This window comes from Electrona antarctica (genome assembly GCF_951216825.1).
Source record: "Electrona antarctica genome assembly, chromosome: 17".
Lineage (NCBI taxonomy): Eukaryota > Metazoa > Chordata > Actinopteri > Myctophiformes > Myctophidae > Electrona > Electrona antarctica.
This window is the reverse complement of record NC_136798.1, coordinates 46,426,083-46,450,168: the sequence shown is the minus strand read 5'-3', so window position 1 is coordinate 46,450,168 and position 24,086 is coordinate 46,426,083. Positions and strand designations below refer to the sequence as shown.

General features: G+C 45.0%; 1 protein-coding gene across 1 annotated transcript in view; it reads right to left on the bottom strand.

Moving 5' to 3' along the window:
- cdc42bpb (CDC42 binding protein kinase beta (DMPK-like)) overlaps positions 1-24,086 on the bottom strand; it is a 94,606-nt gene that overhangs the window by 38,648 nt on the left and 31,872 nt on the right. The window contains exons 4-17 of the mRNA XM_079526569.1: positions 21,989-22,084; positions 21,122-21,270; positions 19,668-19,761; positions 17,657-17,857; positions 16,721-16,969; positions 12,970-13,246; positions 11,762-11,860; positions 10,420-10,553; positions 7,266-7,508; positions 6,783-6,893; positions 5,480-5,724; positions 4,270-4,375; positions 3,037-3,161; positions 2,054-2,156 (exon numbers count right to left, since the gene is read on the bottom strand). Of these exons, the coding sequence (XP_079382695.1) occupies positions 2,054-2,156; positions 3,037-3,161; positions 4,270-4,375; positions 5,480-5,724; positions 6,783-6,893; positions 7,266-7,508; positions 10,420-10,553; positions 11,762-11,860; positions 12,970-13,246; positions 16,721-16,969; positions 17,657-17,857; positions 19,668-19,761; positions 21,122-21,270; positions 21,989-22,084 (2,232 nt within the window). The remainder of the gene's footprint in view (positions 1-2,053; positions 2,157-3,036; positions 3,162-4,269; positions 4,376-5,479; positions 5,725-6,782; positions 6,894-7,265; positions 7,509-10,419; positions 10,554-11,761; positions 11,861-12,969; positions 13,247-16,720; positions 16,970-17,656; positions 17,858-19,667; positions 19,762-21,121; positions 21,271-21,988; positions 22,085-24,086) is intronic.

Here is a 24,086-nt window from a genome sequence, read left to right as displayed (position 1 = left end):
TGCGGAAGTGCTCATTATATCTCAATGGGATAGTTCCAGACATATAGGAGCAATGTTTGGAACTATAGCCCATATAGGCACCCGCTTTGCGGTGAGATCAAAGCGTGTCGCTACTCTCCTACTCTATAGAGCATCGCAGTCCCGCCCCCTACCAGGGCCCAGGAAATGATTCCCCGTTCATTTTCCTCACAAGACTTTTCAAAAAGTATTTATTTAAAGACCTTTTAAGCGTCGTACAAACCCAACTGGAGTTGTGACAAATCCAACAAACACAATTTTTTGGGCCGAACAAAGACATTTTTTTTCCTTCTTTGTAATTATTTGTTTGGTCCAAAATATTGTGTTTATTGTCATGATTTGTCACGACTCGAGTTGGCTTTGCCCTTTGTACCCTCACAAGAAACTGCAGAAAATGCAGTAATCCTGGTCTCTATAGTATAGAGCGTCCCCTTTCATGACGACGCCAGGCCCAGGAAATAGTTCCCAATGGCTTTTTCCCCTCGACATTTCAAAAAGTATTTATTTAAAGACCTTAAAAGCGTACAAAGCCAACTCTTGTCGTGACAAATCATGACAACAAACACAATATTTTGGACCAAACTAATAATTACAAAGAAGAAAAACAACAAAAAAGTGTTGTAACCTGCCGTTTTCTTCTTCTTTCTAATTATTTGTTCAGCCCGAAAAATTGTGTTTGTTGTCATGATTTGTCACGACAAGAGTTGGCTTTGTCCGCGGCATAAACGTCTTTAAATAAATACATTCTGAAAAGTCTATGAGGAAAATGAACAGGGATTTATTTTCCGGGTCTCTCGAGGGGGCGGGACTGCGACGCTCTATACTGCCTCCCCCTGGCCAGCCGGGGTGCCTGATGGAAGGGAAAGGAACTGGTTGGAATAACGTGTTCCTTCCACGCGCTATGTCCAACCAGGGAAACTTAGTGAAAATAAGCGGCTTGGACTCCTCATGCATGGAAGGAAGCATGAGGTCAGTCCGTTGCTCACCCCAGGTTGGCAGAGGGAGTGTAGCGCCCAGGATTACATTAGATAATTTTGGGTGAGAAAATGGGTTGCAAAAATTGTGGGATTAAAAATGTAAAGATATAAAAAGAATGAGGCCCGTCTCTCTCTGTCAGACCTAGTTCTGGTGCTCTGTGTGCGCGCACGTGTGTGTGTGTGTGTGTGTGTGTGTGTGTGTGTGTGTGTTGTGTGTGTGTGTGTGTGTGTGCTGGTCCACCGAGGGAGCAGCAACCCACTTCACTGATACTAATGAGAACACCTGCCTGTCTCACTGCCTGATACCTGTCTCACTGCCTGATACCTGTCTCACTGGTCTCTGCCTGTCTCACTGCCTGATACCTGTCTCACTGTCTGATACCTGTCTCACTGCTCTCTGCCTGTCTCACTGCCTGATACCTGTCTCACTGCTATCTGCCTGTCTCACTGCCTGATACCCGTCTCACTGCTCTCTGCCTGTCTCACTGCCTGATACCTGTCTCACTGCTATCTGCCTGTCTCACTGCTATCTGCCTGTCTCACTGCTCTCTGCCTGTCTCACTGCTCTCTGCCTATCTCACTGCTCTCTGCCTGTCTCCCTGCTCCCTGCCTGTCTCACTGCTCTCAGCCTGTCTCACTGCTCTCAGCCTGTCTCACTGCTCTATGCCTGTCTCACTGCTCTCTGCCTGTCTCCCTGCTCTCTGCCTGTCTCACTGCTCTCTGCCTGTCTCACTGCTCTCAGCCTGTCTCACTGCTCTCAGCCTGTCTCACTGCTCTCAGCCTGTCTCACTGCTCTCAGCCTGTCTCACTGCTCTCAGCCTGTCTCACTGCTCTATGCCTGTCTCACTGCTCTCAGCCTGTCTCACTGCTCTCAGCCTGTCTCACTGCTCTATGCCTGTCTCACTGCTCTCAGCCTGTCTCACTGCTCTCAGCCTGTCTCACTGCTCTCTGCCTGTCTCACTGCTCTCTGACTGTCTCACTGCTCTCAGCCTGTCTAACACTTCTCTCTTCCTGTGTGGAAGAGTCATAGTGTCAAAACGTGTGTGTGTGTGCGTTACCATGGGTCTGCTCAGTCCAGTGGATCGTAGAGAGTCCAGCTCTTCTGTCATCTTAGACGCCAACGCTTGAAGATAACCCCGAGCATCCTTCTCATCACTGACCCTGTGTGCACACACACACACACACACACACACACACACACACACACACACACACACACACACACACACACACACACACACACACACACACACACACACACACACACACACACACACACACACACACAAACCATCATTATTTGTGTTTACATTTAACAAGAACTTCTCGAACACAAACAACAGTAGATGCACAAACTTGGAAAACACGACAACAAGTGCTTCAGGATACAGATCACGGGTACAGGAAGCATCGTCTTCTTTCTCCATATATAAATTGTTCTAGTGCCTACATACATTCCGTCATTATTTATTTCTCCTGTATCTATTCTATCAAAGACAGAAATTCCCTTGGGAGAATTATTGTGAAAACCACTTAAAAAAATGACCGGCATCCAATTTGGAGAGCCTTGATTTCTTTCTATAATAGACAGCTGCTCAAAAAAAAGCCCTGACCATCCTTTCAAATACTGTAGTGCCCAACCCACTCAGTTCAGAGTATGCTGCTTCCACCATAGCATATCTACAAGCTCATAGCGCGGCACACACAGATCCTCAAGATCAGGTAGATTATAGTTATAGTCACCAATGTACACAGTTTTTAAATGTACAAATATTTATTTCCATTTTATATTTATACAAAAGTTTTTTTGTTTTACATAATAGGTAGTTAAACAAGTAGTCGACTAGTAAACTAGGCAACTAGTAAAAATGACTAGAAGTGAATGCCACACACACACACACACACACACACACACACACACACACACACACACACACACACACACACACACACACACACACACACACACACACACACACACACACACACACACACACACACACACACACACACACACACACACACACACACACACACGTACCACTGGATGATCTCAGCGATCTGAGCCTCCCAGTGCGCCACGCTCTCCTTCTTAGACGCCAGGTCCTGCAGCTCGTCCTCCAGCTGGCGGTTCTGAGACGTCAGCCGATCTACAAACACACACAGCTGTGGAAGAACAGGGGTCAACGTGACTTATAGATCTACAAACACACACAACTGGAACCAGTGTTGATTTTGTCGATGGCGATTCACACTATGGTCCCGGGTGCGCACTCGGGACCACTTGGCAGATGTTGTGGTAGTGTGAATGATGCGTACCGTTCCCGGGAGCAGATCGCCCCCAACCGTCCCCGGGACCGCATGGGGGGCGGGTCTCTGGTAACCTGACTCCGCCAGATGGGGCAGCAGAGAGTACACTGGGTTCCCCCCCTCCTGCTCCCATCTGGGAACTCTCTGATTGGCCAGGCCGTTTGGTGGCCGGAGCATCTAGTCTGCCTGAGAGTTCCCAGATGGGAGCAGGAGGGGGACAACCCAGTGTACTCTCTGCTGCCCCATCTGGCGGAGTCAGGTTAGGTCTCTGGACCGTTGAAGTGTATTCAGATACGGATCGTTCCAATGTGAATGCATGCGTACCTAAAGAAGGAAGTGGACTGTTTTTTTTTAGAACGTGACAATTTTAGTCTAGTTTTAGTCTAGTTTTTATTTGTTGACGAAATCGACAGTATATTTAGGCTCAGTTTTAGTCGTCATGGCTTAGTTTTTATTTAGTTCTTATGCAGCTTTTGTCAGTGAAAAAAGGTAGTCGACGAACATTTTCCGTCATTTACCTAGTCGACGAAATCAACACTGATGACCGGAAGCATTTTGAACATTGTGGGAGGCAACCGTCTGGGCCATAGTGAGACTATAGTGACAATACAATGTTTACAGTTGGGTGCCACCGATATTGTCCCTTATCATTTGACCCATTTAGGCCTGACCTCAAAATTTTAAAAAATCCTTCTAAATCCTCCAGTTTTCGAAATAAATATTTTCACGATTTTTCAAAAATAGCAGACCTACAAAGCTCGTAGCGCGCCACTCGGTGGCGCGCTATGAGCTTGTAGATCTGCTATTTTTCAGTAGCTAAATTATAATGTTTAAAACACCAAAAGGGGTTCCCGCCCAAAATGGGTTAACTGTCCTTTTGCGCAGATCACGCAAACCTCAGCAAAAAGAAAAGGACAATATCGATGGCCTCCAACTGTATGTTAGTAACACAGTGTCTCAGTACCCGGTCTGTCTCTGCTGTTAGCTTGCGGTTGTCTTCAGTCAGGATGTTTCTCTCTCGCTCGTGCTTCTCCTTCAGAGCTGTTACAGCGTCGTCCAGCTCCGCTTGTCTGCGCGCACACACACACACACACACACACACACACACACACACACACACACACACACACACACACACACACACACACACACACACACACACACACACACACACACACACACACACACACACACACACACACACACACACACACACACACTATTAAGTAGGGCTACAGGCATTTTAATAATAAAACAAGAATGACTCAGTCATAACTGCCAGGGGCAGCAAACTCTTGTTTATGAACATCTAGCATGTAAGCTTGTGTCCAGCTTGTATGTAACCTAGTGTGTAGCGTAGCCTAGCCTTCCACCCACCTGTCTCTGTTGGCCTTGTCCAGCTTGCCTTGTATGTAACCTAGTGTGTAGCATAGCCTAGCGTAGTGTAGCCAGCCTTCCACGCACCTGTCTGTTGGCCTTATCCAGCTTGTATGTAACCTAGTGTGTAGCATAGCATAGCCTAGCCTAGCATAGCCTAGCGTAGCCTTCCATGCACCTGTCTGCTGGCCTTTTCCAGTTTGTATGTAACCTACTGTAGTGTTTAGCCTAGCCTAGCATAGCCTTCCACCCACCCGTCTGTTTGCTGTGTCCAATTTGTATACCATAGCCTAGCCTAGCCTTCCAACCACCTGTCCGTTGGCCTTGTCCAGATTATATGTAACCTAGTGTGTAGCCTAGCCTAGCGTAGCCTTCCACCCACCTGTCTCTGTTGGCCTTGTCCAGCTTGTATGTAACCTAGTGTAGCCTAGCCTAGCGTAGCCTTCCACCCACCTGTCTCTGTTGGCCTTGTCCAGTTTGTATGTAACCTAGTGTAGCCTAGCCTAGCGTAGCCTTCCACCCACCTGTCTCGGTTGGCCTTGTCCAGTTTTTATGTAACCTAGTGTAGCCTAGCCTAGCGTAGCCTTCCACCCACCTGTCTCTGTTGCCTTGTCCAGTTTGTATGTAACCTAGTGTGTAGCCTAGCCTAGCCTTCCACCCACCTGTCTCTGTTGGCCTTGTCCAGTTTGTATGTAACCTAGTGTGTAGCCTAGCCTAGCCTTCCACCCACCTGTCTCTGTTGCCTTGTCCAGTTTGTATGTAACCTAGTGTGTAGCCTAGCCTAGCCTTCCACCCACCTGTCTCTGTTGGCCTTGTCCAGCTTGTCCTTGAGCACCAGCAGCTCCTTGTTGAGGGACAGCGCGAGGCCCTCAGAGTGGTGGAGCTCCTTCCTCAGACCCTTCACCTCCGACGAGTGAGACGTCTCCCTGCTGAGCAGCTCCTCCTCGTAGAACACCACCTTCTTGTCCAGCTCCGTCTTCAGCTTACACACCTCCTCCAGGCCTCCGCCGCCGCCGCCCGACACGCCTCCCCCCTGTTTCACCTGCACGCACGCACACAAACACACAGGCGCGCACCCACACGCACGGACACGCACACAAACACACATGCACGTCAAAACACGTCAAAGTCGAAAACTACGGCTTGGACACTATCTACTATTTTTGGCCTAATGTTCAGGGTGCCCAGTGATTAGCAGCTTCAGGGCCTATTTCAAGGTTGCCCCGCACCAATTTGGAAGTAGCTAGAAGTAGTTAGATGTAGCCAAAACACCACCGAGGGGATCGACAACAACGGGAAGTATGATTACTTCTAAACGTGTCAAGCGACGGTACCGCGATGGGCCGTCAAAAACACAATCTTTGGTTAGAATTGACTTGATTTTTCCTCCCATCCACTGAAATGGAGGGGGACCACTTTGGATGACGTCCCAACCCGGAAATGACATTGAATGTTGCTCAATCGACGCTATACCAGCATGTAGACTGGTGCGCTCCGTTATGATATGATTAACCCATTAAGGCCTGAGATCAGATTCTAAAAATGTCTTCTACATCCTGACAGTTTTCTGAAAAAGCTATGTTTCTATGTCAGTCGTTCTTCGATTTTTCAAAAATAGCAGACCTACAAGCTCGTAGCGCGCCACTCGGTGGCGCGCTATGAGCTTGTAGATCTGCTATTTTTCAATAGCTAAATTACAAACATTTTGGGCGGGGTTCCCGCCCAAAATGGGTTAAAGGCGGACCTTTTGATTAATCTCCATCCTGGGCACGCAGCGGGATTATTTAATTTTGCCGCTCGGGGTGTTAACAGTTTTCAGCGTATTTTGATTATTGCGACAATACCACTTTATTACAATTTTTTTAGCCACGATAATAGTGACATGACATTTTCATATGGTTTCATCTCAATTCAATTCAATTCAAAAGGAGCTTTATTGGCATGAGAAAACATCAATGTGGAACTATGCCATTGATGATTGGAATTAAAGATGAGGAGGAGATGAGAGGGAGAGGGAAGAGGGGAGGAGAGGAGAGGAGAGGAGAGGAGAGGAGAGGAGAGGAGAGGAGAGGAGAGGAGAGGAGGAGAGTGACCTCTGACCTTCAGTGTTTGTATTTCAGCTTCCAGCTGTTTGGAGAAGATCTCTGAATGCTCACGAAGCTTCCTCTCTTTAGACGCCTCCGCCTTCAACTCCTCCACCTGTGCCTCCAGCTGTGCACGCACACACACGCACACACGCACGCACGCACACACACACACACACACACACACACACAGAGGTCATTTTTCTGTACATATGCAATGCCGGCCCTGAGCAATTTGATTTGTTTCCTGGCTCGTGAGTCATTTCGTTTCGTATTCAACTAGTCGACTATTCAACTAGTCGACTATTCAACTAGTCGACTATTCAACTTAAATTTTTCCACCCCGATTTTGTAGGCCTCAAGATCAGGTAGATTATAGTTATAGCCACCAATGTACACAGTTTTTAAATGTACAAATATTTATTTAACTACATATTAGGTACAGTAGGTAAACCACTGGTCAACTAGTAAATAATGTCTAGAAGCGAATGCCCTATACCTCCTTGCGGGCGCGGTCCGCCTTCCGGACGTCCTGCTTCATGGCGTCCATCTTTTGGCCGGCGGCGTCCGCCTCGTCGTCGCGGTCGCGCATCTGGCGGACGAGCCGCTGCTTGGCCGAGCGCTGCTCCGACATCTGCTCCGACAGCGAGCTGAACTCCTGCACGGCCAGGCGCCGCGCGCCGTGCGCCTCCTTCAGCTCCTTGGACTGCGCCTTCAGGCGCTCCAGAGACTCCGACAGTTGCTGAGGAGAAGAGGAGGAGGAGAAGGAGGAGAAGAGGAGAGGAGGAGAAGAGGAGTGTGATTATTTCTCCTTCAAGCTACCTTGGGACTGCGCCTTCAGAGTTTTTATTTTTTTAACTTAACCCATTTTGACCTGAGATCAGATTCTACAAATGTCTTCTACATCCTGACAGTTTTCTGAAAAAGCTATGTTTCCATGTCAGTCGTTCTTCGATGTTTCAAAAATAGCAGACCTACAAGCTCGTGAGCTTGTAGGTCTGCTATTTTTCAATAGCTAAAGCATAACATAATGCTAACACCAAAAGGGGTTCCCGCCCAAAATGGGTTAAAGGAGAATTCCATGCTAGAAGGCTTTCTTACCTTTATTTGTAGTCGTTACGCCCCCAACAAAGAGGTCCAGGTGTTATTTTGTGCAAAAGTGCATTATTGGCTATTTCCCCTAATATAAGCCCTCAATGGGGGTTGGGTTTTTGTGCTAATTTGCTTATTTCCATCGAAATAAGTAGTAAAGTGTGCCGCTCGGGATACTATTTACATTATGAAGAGAGGATATATACAAAAAATATTGATTATTGAGCAATGGAAATAAGCAAATTAGCATAACACCCCATAGCCCCATTCAATTCAATGCAATTCAATGCAATTCATTGAGGGCTTATGATAGGGGAAATAGCCAATAATGCGCTTTTGCACAAAATAACACCTGGACCTCTTTGGTGGGGACGTAACAACTACAAATTAAGGTAAGAAAGCCTTCTAGCATGGAATTCTCCTTTAATATAGTGGTTGCAACTGTATTCATTGATTACCCGAGTCCCGTGGTGGGAGTTCTGCTCTGGTTTTGGTGAATATTAAGTAGTTCCGGTCATTTTGTGGGGGGCACAGGGGGCCACGCATTAAAAGTAAATGAATCCACAAAACGAACGTCATTTGTATTGTTGACCTATTTCTAAAGTATTAGTGCAACTTTCGTTCATTTTCACACGGAACTATGTTTTTTGTGTCCATATCACTACGCCCAATAAATAGTTCTGTGTGATAGAGGGGTCAAAGTTGAACGAAAGTTGCGCTAATATTTTAGAAATATGTCAACAATACAAATGGCGTTCGTTTCGTGAATTAATTTACTTTTACTGCGTGGCCCAATGCCCCCCACAAAATGACTGGAACTACTTAATATTCACCAAAACCAGAGCAGAACTCCCACCACGGGACTCGGGTAATCAATTAATACAGTTGCAACCACTATATTAATGGCAAGTATGTCATACAGCTTAAGTTAAAAAAAATCTTAACTATCCCTTTAAGTCCACTTTAACCCATTTTGGGCGGGAACCCCTTTTGGTGTTAGCATTATGTTATGATTTAGCTATTGAAAAATAGCAGATCTACAAGCTCATAGCGCACCACCGAGTGGCGCGCTACGAGCTTGTAGGTCTGCTATTTTTGAAAAATCGAAGAAAACTGTCAGGATGTAGAAGACATTTTTAGAATCTGATCTCAAGTCAAAATGGGTTAAGGACTTAAACTGTTTTTCGTCTATAGTACTCTGAGGAGTGTGATTTTTTTTGAGGGGCGCTAGTCCCTCCTATATTCAGCTAATAGTGCAGATCCAGACATTAAATGAACACAAACATTAAATGCATTTGACAATGAATGGAGAATTTACGCCATATATAGACGAGCAAATGGGCTATTTTTTATCCTAACACAAAGACTCAAATTCCCATCATCACACATCATGATTTTTTTTTTACACCCAAACACTCTAAACTAGTCGTAGGTGGTAGTAGCAAAACAATGTTTGTGTTCACACCCGTTTGAACCTATACGTCATTCAAAAGCTACCAAATCACTTTGAAATATGCCATGAATGGATTCCGAGTATGGTAATTCATGTAAAATGCACATTATTGGCAACCTTATTGGAAAATATGCCGCCATATTGGAACCTAATGTTATTTTTGAGGGGCGCTATCCCCTCCTATGTCCAGCTTTTGGTGTTTTAAACAAACTGTCCTAGCACACAAACGTCCGATGGTAATTCCGTCAGAGCATTAGTCCGACTTTCAGCTTTCATTTAGTTTCAGTCCCATTTTAGTCACCTGGAATGTGTTAGTGTTAGTCGACTAAATATCATACGATTTTAGTCGACTAAATCCACAGTTGATTTAGTCGACTAAAATGTATATTGGCTTCATGCCGTCGTAATGGCTGTTTTTTACACTTGCTGAAAAACTGCTTTTTTCAGCATGCAACCAATTGTAAAATGAATACTGGATCTCTTGTCCACTAGTCCCCTTCTAACATTTTAGTCTAGTTTTTATTTGTTGACAAAATCAACAGTATATTTAGTCATATAGTTTTAGTCATCATGGCTTAGTTTTTATTTAGTTTTCATGTCGTTTTCGTCAGTGGAAAAAGGTAGTCGACGAACATTTTTCGTCATAGTGTTAGTCGACGAAAACGACACTGGTTTGAAGTATAGGTTGTCGGTCCAATAATAGTGTCGGAAACTAAAGCCTGTACCTGTTTGTGCGTGTGTGTGTGTGTTAGGGCATTAAGCAACTAGTTTACTAGTCGACTAGTAAACCCACTAGTCGACCTTGCTGGTACTAGTCGACTAGTTGAAAAAAAAAAAGTTCATTTTTTTTTTCCCCCCGATTTTGTAGGCCTCAATATCAGGTAGATTATAGTTATAGTCACCAATGTACACCGTTTTTAAATGTACAAATATTTATTTCCAAAAAAAAAAAAAAAACGTTTTTTTTTTTTTCAAACATAAAAGGTGGTTTAACAACTAGTCGACTAGTCGACTAGTAAACTAGGCAACTAGTCAACTAGTAAAAATGACTAGAAGTGAATGCCCTAGTGTGTGTGTGTGTGTGCGCGCGTGCGTGTGTGCGTGTTACCTTGTGCACATCGTCCTTGTCCTGTCTCAGGGTCTTCAGCTGTTTGTCGAGGGCTTTGATCTTGGAGGCGGAGCTCTCGTAGTCCTGCCGTAGCGTCACCGCCTCCTCCAGCTGGTGTTCCAGCCTATCGGAGTCTAGGAAAACCCAGGAGAGGGGCGGGGCTTCATTCAGTCGTTGTACATTTCATTTTTGGGTTTTTTACAACACCGTCTGTGTGTGTGTGTGTTGTGACAAAAGCACATTATTAATGTCGTTCTGCTTTATTTCACTGCGCATGTTATTTATTTTGAAAAAAGAGCTATGCAACATTGTGGATTGTGAGAGTCTTGTTCTTTCCTATTCATATGTGAAAGGTAACGGGTCTGGTACAGGGGGGTGATTGACAGGTGTCAGTGACTGATTGATGCCACCACCCAAGTGTACTAGGGCAGGGGTTCTAAACTTTTTTGGCCGGGGACCCCCGGGAATGCTTTGGCAATGTCTCGGGACCCAATATAAATTGACTGCTACAATAACCTTAATAATAGAGACAATACATCATAAATAAATACTGAAACCAGATATAATCATTAGGGAAGGTGTATGCATGTACTATGTGTACTATATGTAAACTCTTCATTTCCACTTTCCAGCCATTCAGCCAAATAGCCTTTTTTTTTTTTTTTTTTAATAATTTGGTGATACCTGCCAGCGTTTGGAGTCTTAAGCGCTGCTGCTACTGGTGGTGATGCCATTCCAAAGTTGTTCTTGGAGGATTAAATACTATAAGGGGGTACCCCACGCGTTTCGTTCATTGCGTTGGATGAACCCATTTTGGGCGGGAACCCCTTTTGGTGTATAATTTAGCTATTGAAAAATAGCAGATCTACAAGCTCATAGCGCGCCACCGAGTGGCGTGCTACAAGCTTGTAAGTCTGCTATTTTTGAAAAGTCGTGAAAATGTGGCGCAAATCTTTGAATATATAATTCAGAGCGAACATTTGTAACTAAAACATTGGCTTCCCGGGGGTGTCCCTGGAACTACATATGTTGAGATGGGGGTCCGTGAATGTAATTATTGACTGTCGGTTTGAGTTTGTTTTTCTTGTTTGTGTATTTTGTTTATAGGGGAAAGAGACAAGGAGATACGTCACTTGTGAAGTGTGTACTGTTCACCTTTGATTCTGTCAATTACGTTATATATAAGCATCTCTACATAAAGTGTTCAGAGAAAAACCTCACTCATGATCCTGACGATTTATTCCTTAGTTAATGATTTGCCTTGCTGTGAAGAGGGCGATTGTTACAGTGTGTGCGTGCGTGCGTGTGCGTGTGTGTGTGCGTGTGCGCGTGCGTGTCTGACCTGCCAGTTTCTTTTTCAGTCGTTCTATTTCCTCGTTGAGTTTCTTCATCTCTCGATCTCTGGACAGAGTCCCTGCCCCTCCCCCCCTGGCCGGGGACTCTATATGCGCACACACACACACACACACACACACACACACACACACACACACACACACACACACACACACACACACACACACACACACACACACACACACACACACACACACACACACACCACACACACACACACACACACACACACACACACACACTTTCATCAATGAAAATATAACTTTTTTGAGTGGTGCAACCACTCCAAGGAACAGCAATGTCCGTGTTAACCTATGTGTGTGACTATGAGTACCAGTAGGGGCAAAAGTGGCGCTGTTGTGCCAGAAACAGAGAGAGAGAGAGATAGTGCTGCACTGTTGCCTGCTAATGAGAGAGAGAGAGAGAGAGAGAGAGAGAGAGAGAGAGAGAGAGGAGGGGGGGTGGGTGGTTGGGTGGAGTTGCACCACTCAGTTCACACGGGTGTGATTTTTTTCCAATAGAACAATGTGTCGGGATGTGACACATTGTGAGCTAAGTAGATGGTAAATACTATTTTGACTCATGTAAATGTGACTGAAAATTTGACTGAGGGACTGCCATTGGATTTTTTTGAATTTTCATTCAGGCTTGAAAGGTTCACTTCTGTGGTCTCTAACATTACACCTAGCTACATGTTTAAGCATTTATTTTATTTCATATTTACATGTCTTCTGTGGACTCTAACATTACACCTAGCTACATGTTTAAGCATTTATTTCATATTTACATGTCGATTTCAGCTCTGACACTTTCAGACATGCTCTAGTATGTCTGCCTGTGCTATTAACTTATTTTGGAAAAAATATATATTTCTCCTCTTGTGAAAAGCTGGAATTTGCACGATGGCAGGGTCTCAGTCAAATCTGGTCACACATGTTGAATTCAGGGACTTGTAACTGTATTTCTACATTGCAGCATTGATACTTTGCTGTAACACATTTCAGTCGACTAAATCAGACGTACATTTAGTCGACCAAAATCGTATGACATTTAGTCGACTAAAACTAGACTAAACACCAAGACATTCCCGCATGGTGGCTAAAATGTGACTATGAAAACCATTCAAGAGACTGCGACGAAAAACTAAAATCAAAACTCTGCTAACCCAAAAGAAACACAGACGACGTCGCTCACCTTGCAGTTTGCGGTTGAGCTCTCGCTTCTCCTCCTCGAGCCTCCGAATCCTCTTCTGGAAGGCCTCAACCTCCTCCACCCCGCCTGCTCCACCCCCCGCCTCCTCCCCCGCCACCGCAGAGGAGGAGGTGGTGGATGAGGTGGAAGAGGAGGAGTTGTTGGAGTAGGAGGAGGAGTTTCCTCCGTCACAGAAGCAGCTGTCCGTGGTGTAGGTGAAGCCCACGAAGGGCAGGTGGTGTCCGCTGAAGCCCGTGTGGCTGACCGGAGGCCCCACGTCCTGGAGTTATATAGGAGGCAAAAAGCAGAGTACACTTAAGTTCGGTCCATTTAACACACTAGCCCTTACCCGTTACAGTTTCATCATTAACTGGTTCAGACCGTACGACGTGTGGTTACGTCATAAGCATAATTATCTGCTCCCAAGCTTCTATTTTGAAGGAATCCCGGCACTAGTTGTGTTAAAATAGCACACACACACACACACACACACACACACACACACACACACACACACACACACACACACACACACACACACACACACACACACACACACACACACACACACACACACACACACACACACACACACACACACACACACACACACACACACACACCTTCATAAATAATTAACACATTTTGGGCGGGAACCCCTTTTGGTGTTCCCGCCCTTTGGTGTGTTATACTTTAGCAATTGAAAAATAGCAGATCTACAAGCTCATAACGTGCCACCGAGTGGCACGTTATGAGCTTGTAGATCTGCTATTTTTGTAAAATCGTGAAAATGTGACGCAAATCATACGTTTTTCTGAAAACTGTCATGATTTAGAAGACATTTGTAGAATCTGGAATCAGGTCGAAATGGGTTAAACAGGGTCATTTAGTTTCCATAAAGGTCATCGACAAAATGAACACTGGAAATACGTGATTTATTATGGAAGCGTATCTGTGTCACGCATCTAAAATAGGTGATCTGACGATCGCCTATTTTAGATCCGTGACACCGGCCGGCGCGCAACTAATTATAAATGGCCGCTTAACACGTTCTGGACGGGAACCCCTTTTTTGGGTGTTTTAAAGCATCATGTTATACTTTAGCTATTGAAAAATAGCAGATCTACAAGCTCGTAGCGCAGCACCGAGTTTTTAAATCGTGAAAATGTGGCGTAAATATTGGAATATTGGGGGGGGGGGGGGGGGGGGCAGCCAATTACATATCATTTTTGACATGAAATAGTTTGAGAACCAACTGACATAGAAACATGGGTTTTTTCAGAAAACCGTCAGGATTTAGAAGACATTTTGTAGAATCGTCCTCAGGTCGAAATGGGTTAACTCACTGTGTGTTTTTTTTGCTAAACATCGACTTAACCCATTTTGACCTGGGAACGATTCTATGTCAGTGGTGTTTTTCACGTCAAGGACCCCCAAGATTATATGCTGAAAATGTGTTGTTCCAGGGACCCCCCAGAAGCAAAGATTTAAGTTAAAAAACTTTGGCTCTGAAAGAATTTTTTCACTTTTTTTCAAAAATAGCAGACCTAGATGCAAGCTCGTAGCGCAGCACTCGGTGGCGCGCTACGAGCTTGTAGATCTGCTATTTTTCAATAGCTAAAGCATAACATAATGCGTAAAACACCAAAAGGCGTTCCCGCCCCAAAATGGGTTAAAAGGACCACTTCACCACTTTTCAACCTATCTTCATATCCTCAGTCCTCACTAATGTTCATGATAAAATATAGCACCATTTTTTTGTCTACTCGGTCTGTGTCTCATCATGGGAGGGCTGTTAGCAGTTCAGAAACCTCATCCACCAGTGACATCATCGTTGGGCAGATTATTATTACTTTTGTTTTTTTAACTAAATTTAATTGAATTTAAGATAAATTAAACATTGGTGACTGTCGATTAACAATCATGAAACAAGCATTGCTGAAATGCACTTACTGTGGTCAGCCATTGGATGGCAGTATTGCCATATATATATATATATATATATATATACTGTATACCAGGGGTGCCCACACTTTTTGACTTGAGAGCTACTTTCAAAATGACCAGCTCGGCAAGATCTACCCACCAAATTATTATACCATTGCTGAAAATAGTTTAAATATGTACCTGAGGGGGCTTCGGAATAGTAGAGTTTGTGTTACATTCTGTACAGTATAAGACAAATGCACATGGAATGAGAAATAGAGGTGGAGAAATGTTTTTTTTTCTTTATCGTTTTTTTTCTTCAATATATTTAAATGAAATACTCTTTAGGGGCATGTCATGTGATCTACCTGCACAGCCTTTGTGATCTACTGGTAGATCGCGATCTACCTTTTGGGCACCCCTGCAGTGTATACTATATATATATATATAAAAATCAATTTAGACAATAATAGATCCCATCCCTAGAAAGTAGCTGATCTACAATGCATTGTGAGCTTGTAGATCTGCAATGTCTGACGTGTATCTGACCGTTTACTGGAGTATTGTGACTGAGCAGGGCTGCCAGATTTTGTGAGAATAAAAAGCAAACCAGGTCTATGAAAACAAAGCCCAAAAGAAGCGACAGAGAACTGTCAGGATTTAGAAGACATTTGTAGAATCTGGCCTTTTAATGTTGTTGTTGTTGTTGTCTTCTAGCTCAGTGGTTCTCAAAGTGGGGTCCGGGGGACCCTCAGGGGTCCTTGAGGGAGTTCCAGGGGGTCCCCAGCAACTAAATGATAGTTTGGAACCAAAACGACCCTTATGGGTCTGCAACTCTGAGAGTGTACACATCATTTGGTTCCATGTGTACACTCTCAGAGTTAAATTGACATTGTTTTTACAATGTAAATTGGGGGGGTCTCAGAGATAGAAATGCCATTCAATGGGGGGTCCGTAGCCTAACTCACGTCAAACTGGGGGTCCGACCGTCCTTGAAATTAACAGTTTGACTCCATTTTAATCAAATATTCTACGCTTCTAATGTTTTATTACCTTTGGAGCATAAGCTGAAGTATTTGCAGCTTTCAACATTTTTAACTCAAATCTTTGCTTCTGGGGGTTCCCTGGAACAACATATTTTCAGATGGGGGGTCGGCGGCATAATACATATCATTTTTGGGGTCCTTGACATGAAATATTGAGCACCACCGATACAGAAACATGAACGTTTTTTCAGAAAACCGTCAGGCCTAAATGGGTTAAGCATTACTTTAGCTATTGAAAAATAGCAGATCTACAAGCTCATCTACGAGCATGTAGATCTGCTATTTTTTTTAAAATGTGGGGCAAATCTCTGAATATATATTCTTTCAGAGCGAACTTGACATGAAATATTGAGCACCACTGACATAGAAACAGGTCGGTATTTCAGAAAACTGTCAGGATTTAGAAGACTTTTTTTTTCTCAACACCTTAACCGTTTGACCGCTACCATTATTCAATCCCTCCGCCGCGTCCTTCCAGGGTTTTATCACGCGTGACACTTACTTTGAAGAGCCAAATATCCGTAATCGCATTTTACTATGAAACCATTCCGTGTGTTGACGAAGCTGGTGCTTGTTCTCTCGGTCGGTGGTGGAAAAAGTGGACCGCGAGTATCATAACAGCATAACAGAGCTAACGAACGGTAGCTTTTAATACGATCGTATTAAAACATGCATTAAATAATACATCGCTGTTAAAACGGCTTTTCCGGGTGTGGCACCATACGCTATTCTACGTGTCTATGTTCCTGGCAGGCCTCGTGTTAAAAAAAACCAAAACTAACCGGGTTCTTGAGGATGTCCTCGTCCACGTCGAAGTTGGACGTGTCGGAGGGCGAGGACACGTCGGGGACGTAGGGGGCCTCCAGCGAGCGGATGTTGTCCCAGTCCACGCCGCGGAAGAACGGGTGGGCCTTGAAGTCCTCGATGCCCCGCTGGCCCAGGCGGCGGTCCCGCGAGCAGATCAGGCTGCGGATCAGGTCCTTGGCGTCCTCCGAGACGTCCCCCACGTGAGACGGGAACTGGAAACGCTCCTGGGACAGACGGACGGACGGGACAGACAGACGAGGTTCAGACTCAGGGCCAGACTGGAACTCACCTATGCTCTCTATGGCATATAGGCAGCTCCCGGCAGGATCCGCCGGGAGAAACTAGACGCAGCTGCAGGACATGACCCCCCCCCCCCCCCCCCCCCCCCGAGCTTCGTTCGATGGCACAATTCTTATTTTTTTTCTTTTAACTAAATAGTTGATAGTACAAGCCGCACAACACATTGCAGCATGCCATGACGCAGAGCTTGTAGATCTGCGAGCATTTTGACAAATTTCACTAAACCCCCCCCCCCCCCCCCCCCCCCCTGTGATGCGTTTCTTGAGCTCCACGATTCACAAATCACTGACTCACAATTTAATCGGACCACTGGTATAGTGTGTGTGCGTGCGCACGCGTGTGTGTGCACGCGCTCATGATCTTGCCGTAGGTCTCCACCCGGCTCTCTGCGTAGAAGGGCGTGTATGTGCGCGCGATGCGCGCAGCCTGTTACCTCATGGTTCATGATCTTGCCGTAGGTCTCCACCAGGCTCTCGGCGTAGAAGCGTGTGTGCGTGCGTGCTTAGACGTGCTTAGACGTGCGTGCTTAGACGTGCGTGCGTGCTTAGACGTGCTTAGACGTGCGTGCGTGCGTGCGTGCGTGCGTGCGTGTGGTGCACGCCGCCTGTTACCTCATGGTTCATGATCTTGCCGTAGGTCTCCACCAGGCTCTCGGCGTAGAAGGGAGTCTCTCCAAACAGCATCTCGTACACACACACGCCCAGCGACCACCAGTCACACTCGGGCCCGTAGCGGCCCATCCCGTCCTCCATGGCCTGCAGGATCTCTGGGGAGATGTAGTCCGGAGTGCCCACCGCCACCGACGACTGCACCTGCACACACACACACACACAGACGCCATTACACTTGTAGTCCACATTATACTTGTAGTCTCATTCAGCCGTTCCCAATCGTTTTAGCCCCGTGACCCGAAAGAGAAATGTATAATGTCTCCCCCCGGGGACCCAAACGAGTGAAAAGAGCAGATCTACAAGCTTGTAGATCTGAGCTTGTAGATCTGAGCGTGTAGATTTTTGTAGATGTGAGCTTGTAGATTTTCACTAGTACTTAATTTATGGAATTTCTTAAAATGTTGCTTTGATTTCCTCATGAAATTACTGGGGGGAAAAATCGTTGAATTTGTTTTTAATTCATGGGGGGGGATGCTTTTTTGGGAATGTATTTTTGAAAATGTTTTGAAATGATAATAATAATAAAAACAAAAAATGTAGGAAACAAGTACACTATGTTTTCTTGACCTTTTGGAAAGTAATATTGAAGAAATTCCAAGCATTCGTTATACGGCTATGGCAGTTTTTTAGCCCGAGGAGTGTTTCAAAACTAATGCTTGGAATGGATTCGGAAAGATGAAAACCCCCTAGTTTGACACGTCACATGCTACTTAAAGCATAATGAAATTTAGAACATGTTGCCTTATAATGGTTGTATGGTACCCCAACTTTCAGCAGCTGTCAAAAATTCCCCCCTAGGGTGGTTGAATATAAACCAATGTGGGATATGTTAGTAGACAGTACACCTTTACAAACACATTGGTGAAGACAATTCTGAGTAAGAAATGTATTCCCACATTTGTACATTCTGACAATATTCTCCGACTCTAAATAACGAATGATTCAGAAGCTGTGTTCAAGTTCACTCTTCCATGGAATGAATAGATTAGACCAGTGTTGGTTTTGGCAGCACATTTAGATTGTTGTTTTAGTCAGTGTCTCTTGAATAGCTTTCATTTAGTTTTAGTCACGTTTTGGTCACCTGGAATGTCTTAGCGTTACGTCTAGTTTTAGTCGACTAAATCTACGTGTCGCAGCGCGACGCGTTGTGAGCTTGTAGATCTGCTATTTTCAGCACGCAAACAAGAGTAAAATGACTTATTCTGGATCTATTGTCCACCAGTACCTTCCTAACATTTTAGTCTAGTTTGTATCTGTTGACAAAATTGTCAATATTATATATGTAGTCTTAGTTTAGTTTCCATTTAGTTTCCATTTAGTTTTCATCAGTGGAAAAAAAGGTGGTCGACGGACATTTTTCGTCTTAGTTTCAGTCGACGAAAACAACACTGGAATGAATAGATTCAACCTGCCGGATACGAGAAGTGCAAGCCCAGTCGGTCAGTCTTTCTTTCTTTTTGTCTTGGACTCTAGCTGAGAACACGCTGGCCGAGTGGTGAATGCTGAGTAGGGCCGAGTCCGCACTCGGCACACTAGTTAGAAACCACACACACGACCCAAGCCTAACACCGTGGTGCAGTATAGTCATGGACTCGGACCTGAATTTTAACAGCCATATTAACATAATTACAAAGTCAGCAACAACAACTTGTGTCTCGGCAGGATTTCGAAAAAAAATCCCCAAAAACCAACAAACAAAAAAACGTGTCCAAACGTGACTACTGTAAATGGTGCATTTTATATAGCGCTTTTTATCCAAAGCGCTTTACATAGATTGTGCATTACATTCAATTAGGGAGTCTTGCTCAAGGACACTTCAACACTAACTCTGGGGGAGCCCACAGGGATCGAACCGGGAACCTCACCGTTCCCATCCGGCAAACTATACCGGCCACACTACCGCTGAGTCACTGCCGCCCATTTGTATGCACCCTGCGTGTGTGTGTCTTACCGTTCCATCCTCCATCATCTTCAGACAGGACCCAAAGTCTGCCAGTCGAATGTGTCCGTTAACGTCCAGCAACACGTTGTCTGGTTTCAGGTCCCTGACACACACACACACACACACACACACACACACACACACACACACACACACACACACACACACACACACACACACACACACACACACACACACACACACACACACACACACACACACACACACACACACACACACACACACACACACACACACACACACACACACACACACACACAATCTATGAGGCCATACATAGATGTAATAATAATAAAACTTCATTTGTATAGCACCTTTCATGACATGAAATGCAGCTCAAAGTGCTTTACAGAGCAATGGAGAAAGAAAGAAAAGAAAAGCAAGGCATACAACATGAAAGATCAAAGTCAAAGTCATCAAAGTCAAAGTCATACGATTTTTGTCACACACGTTACCGCAGTGAAATTTGTTCTCCGCATTTGACCCATCTCTTGGAGCGGTGAGCCGCAGCGTGCGCCGCGCTCGGGAATCATTTGATTAGTAGATTTGACCCCCCAATCCAACCCTTTGATGGTGAGTGTCAAGCAGGGAGGCATTGGGTCCCATTTTTACAGTCTTTGGTATGACCCGGCCGGGGATCGAACCCCCGACCTCCCAGTTTCAGGGCGGACACTCTAACCACAAGGCCACTGAGCTGGTCGAGCTGGTTGAGCTGGTCGAGATAACAGCAGTAATGCAATACAGTGAGGACACTAATAACAAAAAAAATGTAAAAGATCAATCAAAAGCAGCGGCGTGTAGAAGTGGGTCTTGAGCTGTGCTTTAGCCCATTCTGGGCGGGAACGCCTTTTGGTGTTTTAACTAAGCATTATGTTGTACTTTAGCTATTGAAAAATAGCAGATCTACAAGCTCATAGCGCGCCACCGAGTGGCGCGCTACGAGCTTGTAGAATCTTAAAAATGCGGCACAAATCTTTGGATATATATTCTTTCAGAGAGAAAGTTTTTTTTTACTTCGACGTCAGGCCTAAATGGGTCTACAGAATGTCGTTTGTACGTATATAGGATGTAGTGGTGGGAAAAGTACTCAATTGTTTTACTTAGTAAAAGTACCAATAATGCAATTTAGAACTACTTCGTTACAAGTAAAAGTGTGTGTATGGTTTTTTTGTGTGTGATACAGCTGCGCCCTCTGGTGGCGGGCGGGTGGTGTCACAGCGTGACAGACAGACAGACAGACATGTTTTGCTGGGTTACATAGTAAATGGCTCACTGATTTCGCAATAAGTCATTTTACACTTTGTTGCATGCTGAAAATAGCCGATCTGCAAGCTCACAACGCGTCGCGCTGCGACGCGTTGTGAGCTTGCAGATCGGCTATTTTCAGGCAAGTGTAAACGCACACGCACGCACGCACACACACACACACACATGGCCCCTACCTGTGCACGTAGTGCTGCTGGTGGATGGAGTGCACGGCGAGGACCATCTCGGCCACGTAGAACCGGGCCATGTCTTCTGGGAGACGGTCCTCAAACTTACTGAGCAGCGTCAACAGATCTCCTCCCACGTAGTAGTCCATCACCAGGTACTGAAAACACACACACGCACACACACACACACACACGCGCATACACACACACACACACACACACACACACACACACACACACACACCACGTCATATACACACTTCTTTAGCTCAAGACCGCAAAAAAAGAGTAACGGCACGTTAACTCTTTGACACGGGGCGGCGGTTAGTTGCGTAGTGCAGGGTGGCGATCCACTGTACTATACTGTACAGTATAGTACAGTATAGTAGTGCAGTAGTACTAGAGCTTTATGCAACTGGTCGACTATTCAAAATTAAATCCACTAGTCGACCTTGCTGGTACTAGTTGACTAGTTGATAAGAAAAAAATCACACCTGTGTGAACTGAGTGGTGCAACTCCCCTCTCCCCCTTCCCCTCTCTCTCTCTCTCTCTCTCTGTAATTAGCACTAGGCAACAGTGCAACACTATCTCTCTCTGTTTCTGGCACAACAGCACCACTTTTGCCCCTACTGGTACTCATAGTCACACACATAGTCACATAGGTAAGGTTAACACGGACATTGCTGTTCCATGGTAACTTTGTAATGCATCCGACGTTTGTGCGCAACACTCTTGAAAACAAAGTATTGCATTGTGGGTTTGAGCTGACAGGCCCGATTTGATGTTAATCAATGAAGTCACCTTAATTCAAGTGGCAGTAGTGCAGGGTGGTATACTGTACTATAATGTACTCTACTGTACTGTACTGTACTCACCAGGTAGTTGTCGTCCTGGAAGGCGTAGTGCAGGGTGGTGATCCACTGACAGTCTCCGTTCACCAGAACGTTCCTCTCCTCTCTGAAGCACGCCGTCTGTAATGGACAACAATCCGTCACCACTGATCATCCTCTGTATGGCTTTTTAATATAATATAACCTCGTGCCATCTGGACAAAGATACTAAGACCTAAGGTCCGTTTTAGCAGGGGTTTTGTCCTCTCGGCCATCATTGCGGCATTGACCCATTTTTGGGCGGGAACCCCTTTTGGTGTTTTACGCATTATGTTATACTTTAGCTATTGAAAAATAGCAGATCTACAAGCTACGAGCTTGTAAGTCTGCTATTTTTGAAAGATCATGAAAATGCGGCACAAATCTTTGAATATATATTCTTTCAGAGTGAATGCTGTTAACTCAAATCTTTGCTTCTGGTGGGGGGGGGGGGGGGGGGGGGTCCCTGGAACTACATTTTGAGATGGGGGTCGGAGGCCAATTGCATATAATTTGTGGGGGTCCTTGACATGAAAATGTTTGAGAACGACTGACATAGAGACATGGGGTTTTTCTGAAAACTCTCAGGATTTAGAAATTGTAGAATCGTCCCCCGCCGATAAGACTGTATGCAGTGGGAACCTTGTGTTTTTGTATTGTCTTGGTGTTGGGTGTCGTTTTGATGTGGGCGTTTGAACAGAACCGTGAAGACGAATGTCCTTCAGGACAATAAAGATTACTATTATTATTATTGTGTCGCCATCACATCGCTTCATTACATGACACACGTTTTAGTGGTCAGACCATCTGGCCACGGATCACTGAAAGCGACGGTATTTTTAGTGCAGTGCTTCTCAACATGGAGTGCTGTAAGTGTTGTTTTTGGCAGCAAATTTTGATTTTAGTTTTAGTCATTAGTCTCTTGAATAGTTGTCATTTAGTTTTAGTCACCTGGAATGTTTTAGTGTTAGTCTAGTTTCAGTCGACTAAATATCACAAGATTTTAGTTGACTAAATCTACAGTTGATTTAGTCGACTAAAATGTGTTTTGGCGGTCCTTGATGCCGTCGTAATGATTGTTTTTACACTTGCTGAAAATAGCAGATCTACAAGCCCACAACGCGTCGCAGCGCGACGCGTTGTGGGCTTGTAGATCTGCTATTTTCAGCATGCAACTAAGTGTAAAATGACTTATACTGGATCTCTTGTCCACTAGTCCCCTCCTAACATTTTAGTCTAGTTTTTATTTGTTGACGAAATGGTCAGTATATTTAGTCTTAGTTTTAGTCATCATAGCTTAGTTTTCATGTAGTTTCCATTTAGCTTTCGTCAATGGAAAAAGGTAGTCGACGAACATTTTTCGTCTTAAGTTTTAGCCGACGAAAACAACATTGGGTGCCGTGACTCGAGGGCAGAAAGCCATTGAAAGGGAGTGTCCCGCCAATGAGGGGGGGGGGGGGGGGTGGGGGGGGGGGGGGGGGGGGGCAGAAAAACAAACAAAGTACACACGCATTATCTATTTCCACCATTTCTAATAAGTCTATGCAAAATAATTGCGGTCACCTCAAATTATTGTGACAGGCCTTTTTTTTTATTTTTTATATATAATTTTTATCCCACGATTTTGTACCCCATTTTTTCACCCCTGTGTCAATTATCTAATGTGATCCTGGGATCTACACACCCTCCACCAACCTAGTCCCCATATATGGGGGACATGGGGAGAGCAACGGACTTGAACTCATGCTTCCTTCATGCCTGAGTGTCCAAGTTGCTCCTTTACACCTGACGGGGGAATTTCCCTGGTTGGACGTAGCACGGAAGGAACACGTTATTCCAACCAGTTCCTTTCCCCTCCATCAGGCACCCCGGCTGGCCAGGGGGAGGCGTGACAGGCCTTTTTTATCCCTCGATTTTGTAACCCCTTTTTTTTCACCCAGTGTCAATTATCTACTGAAATCCTGGTTTTCCTCCTCCATCAGGCCCCCGGCTGGCCAGGGGGAGGCAGTATAGAGACCTAGGATTATTGGGTGTGGCTTTATATCAGTGGGTGTGTCTGTAGACAAGTGGGCGTGTCTGTAGGCCAGTGGCCGTGTCTGTAGGC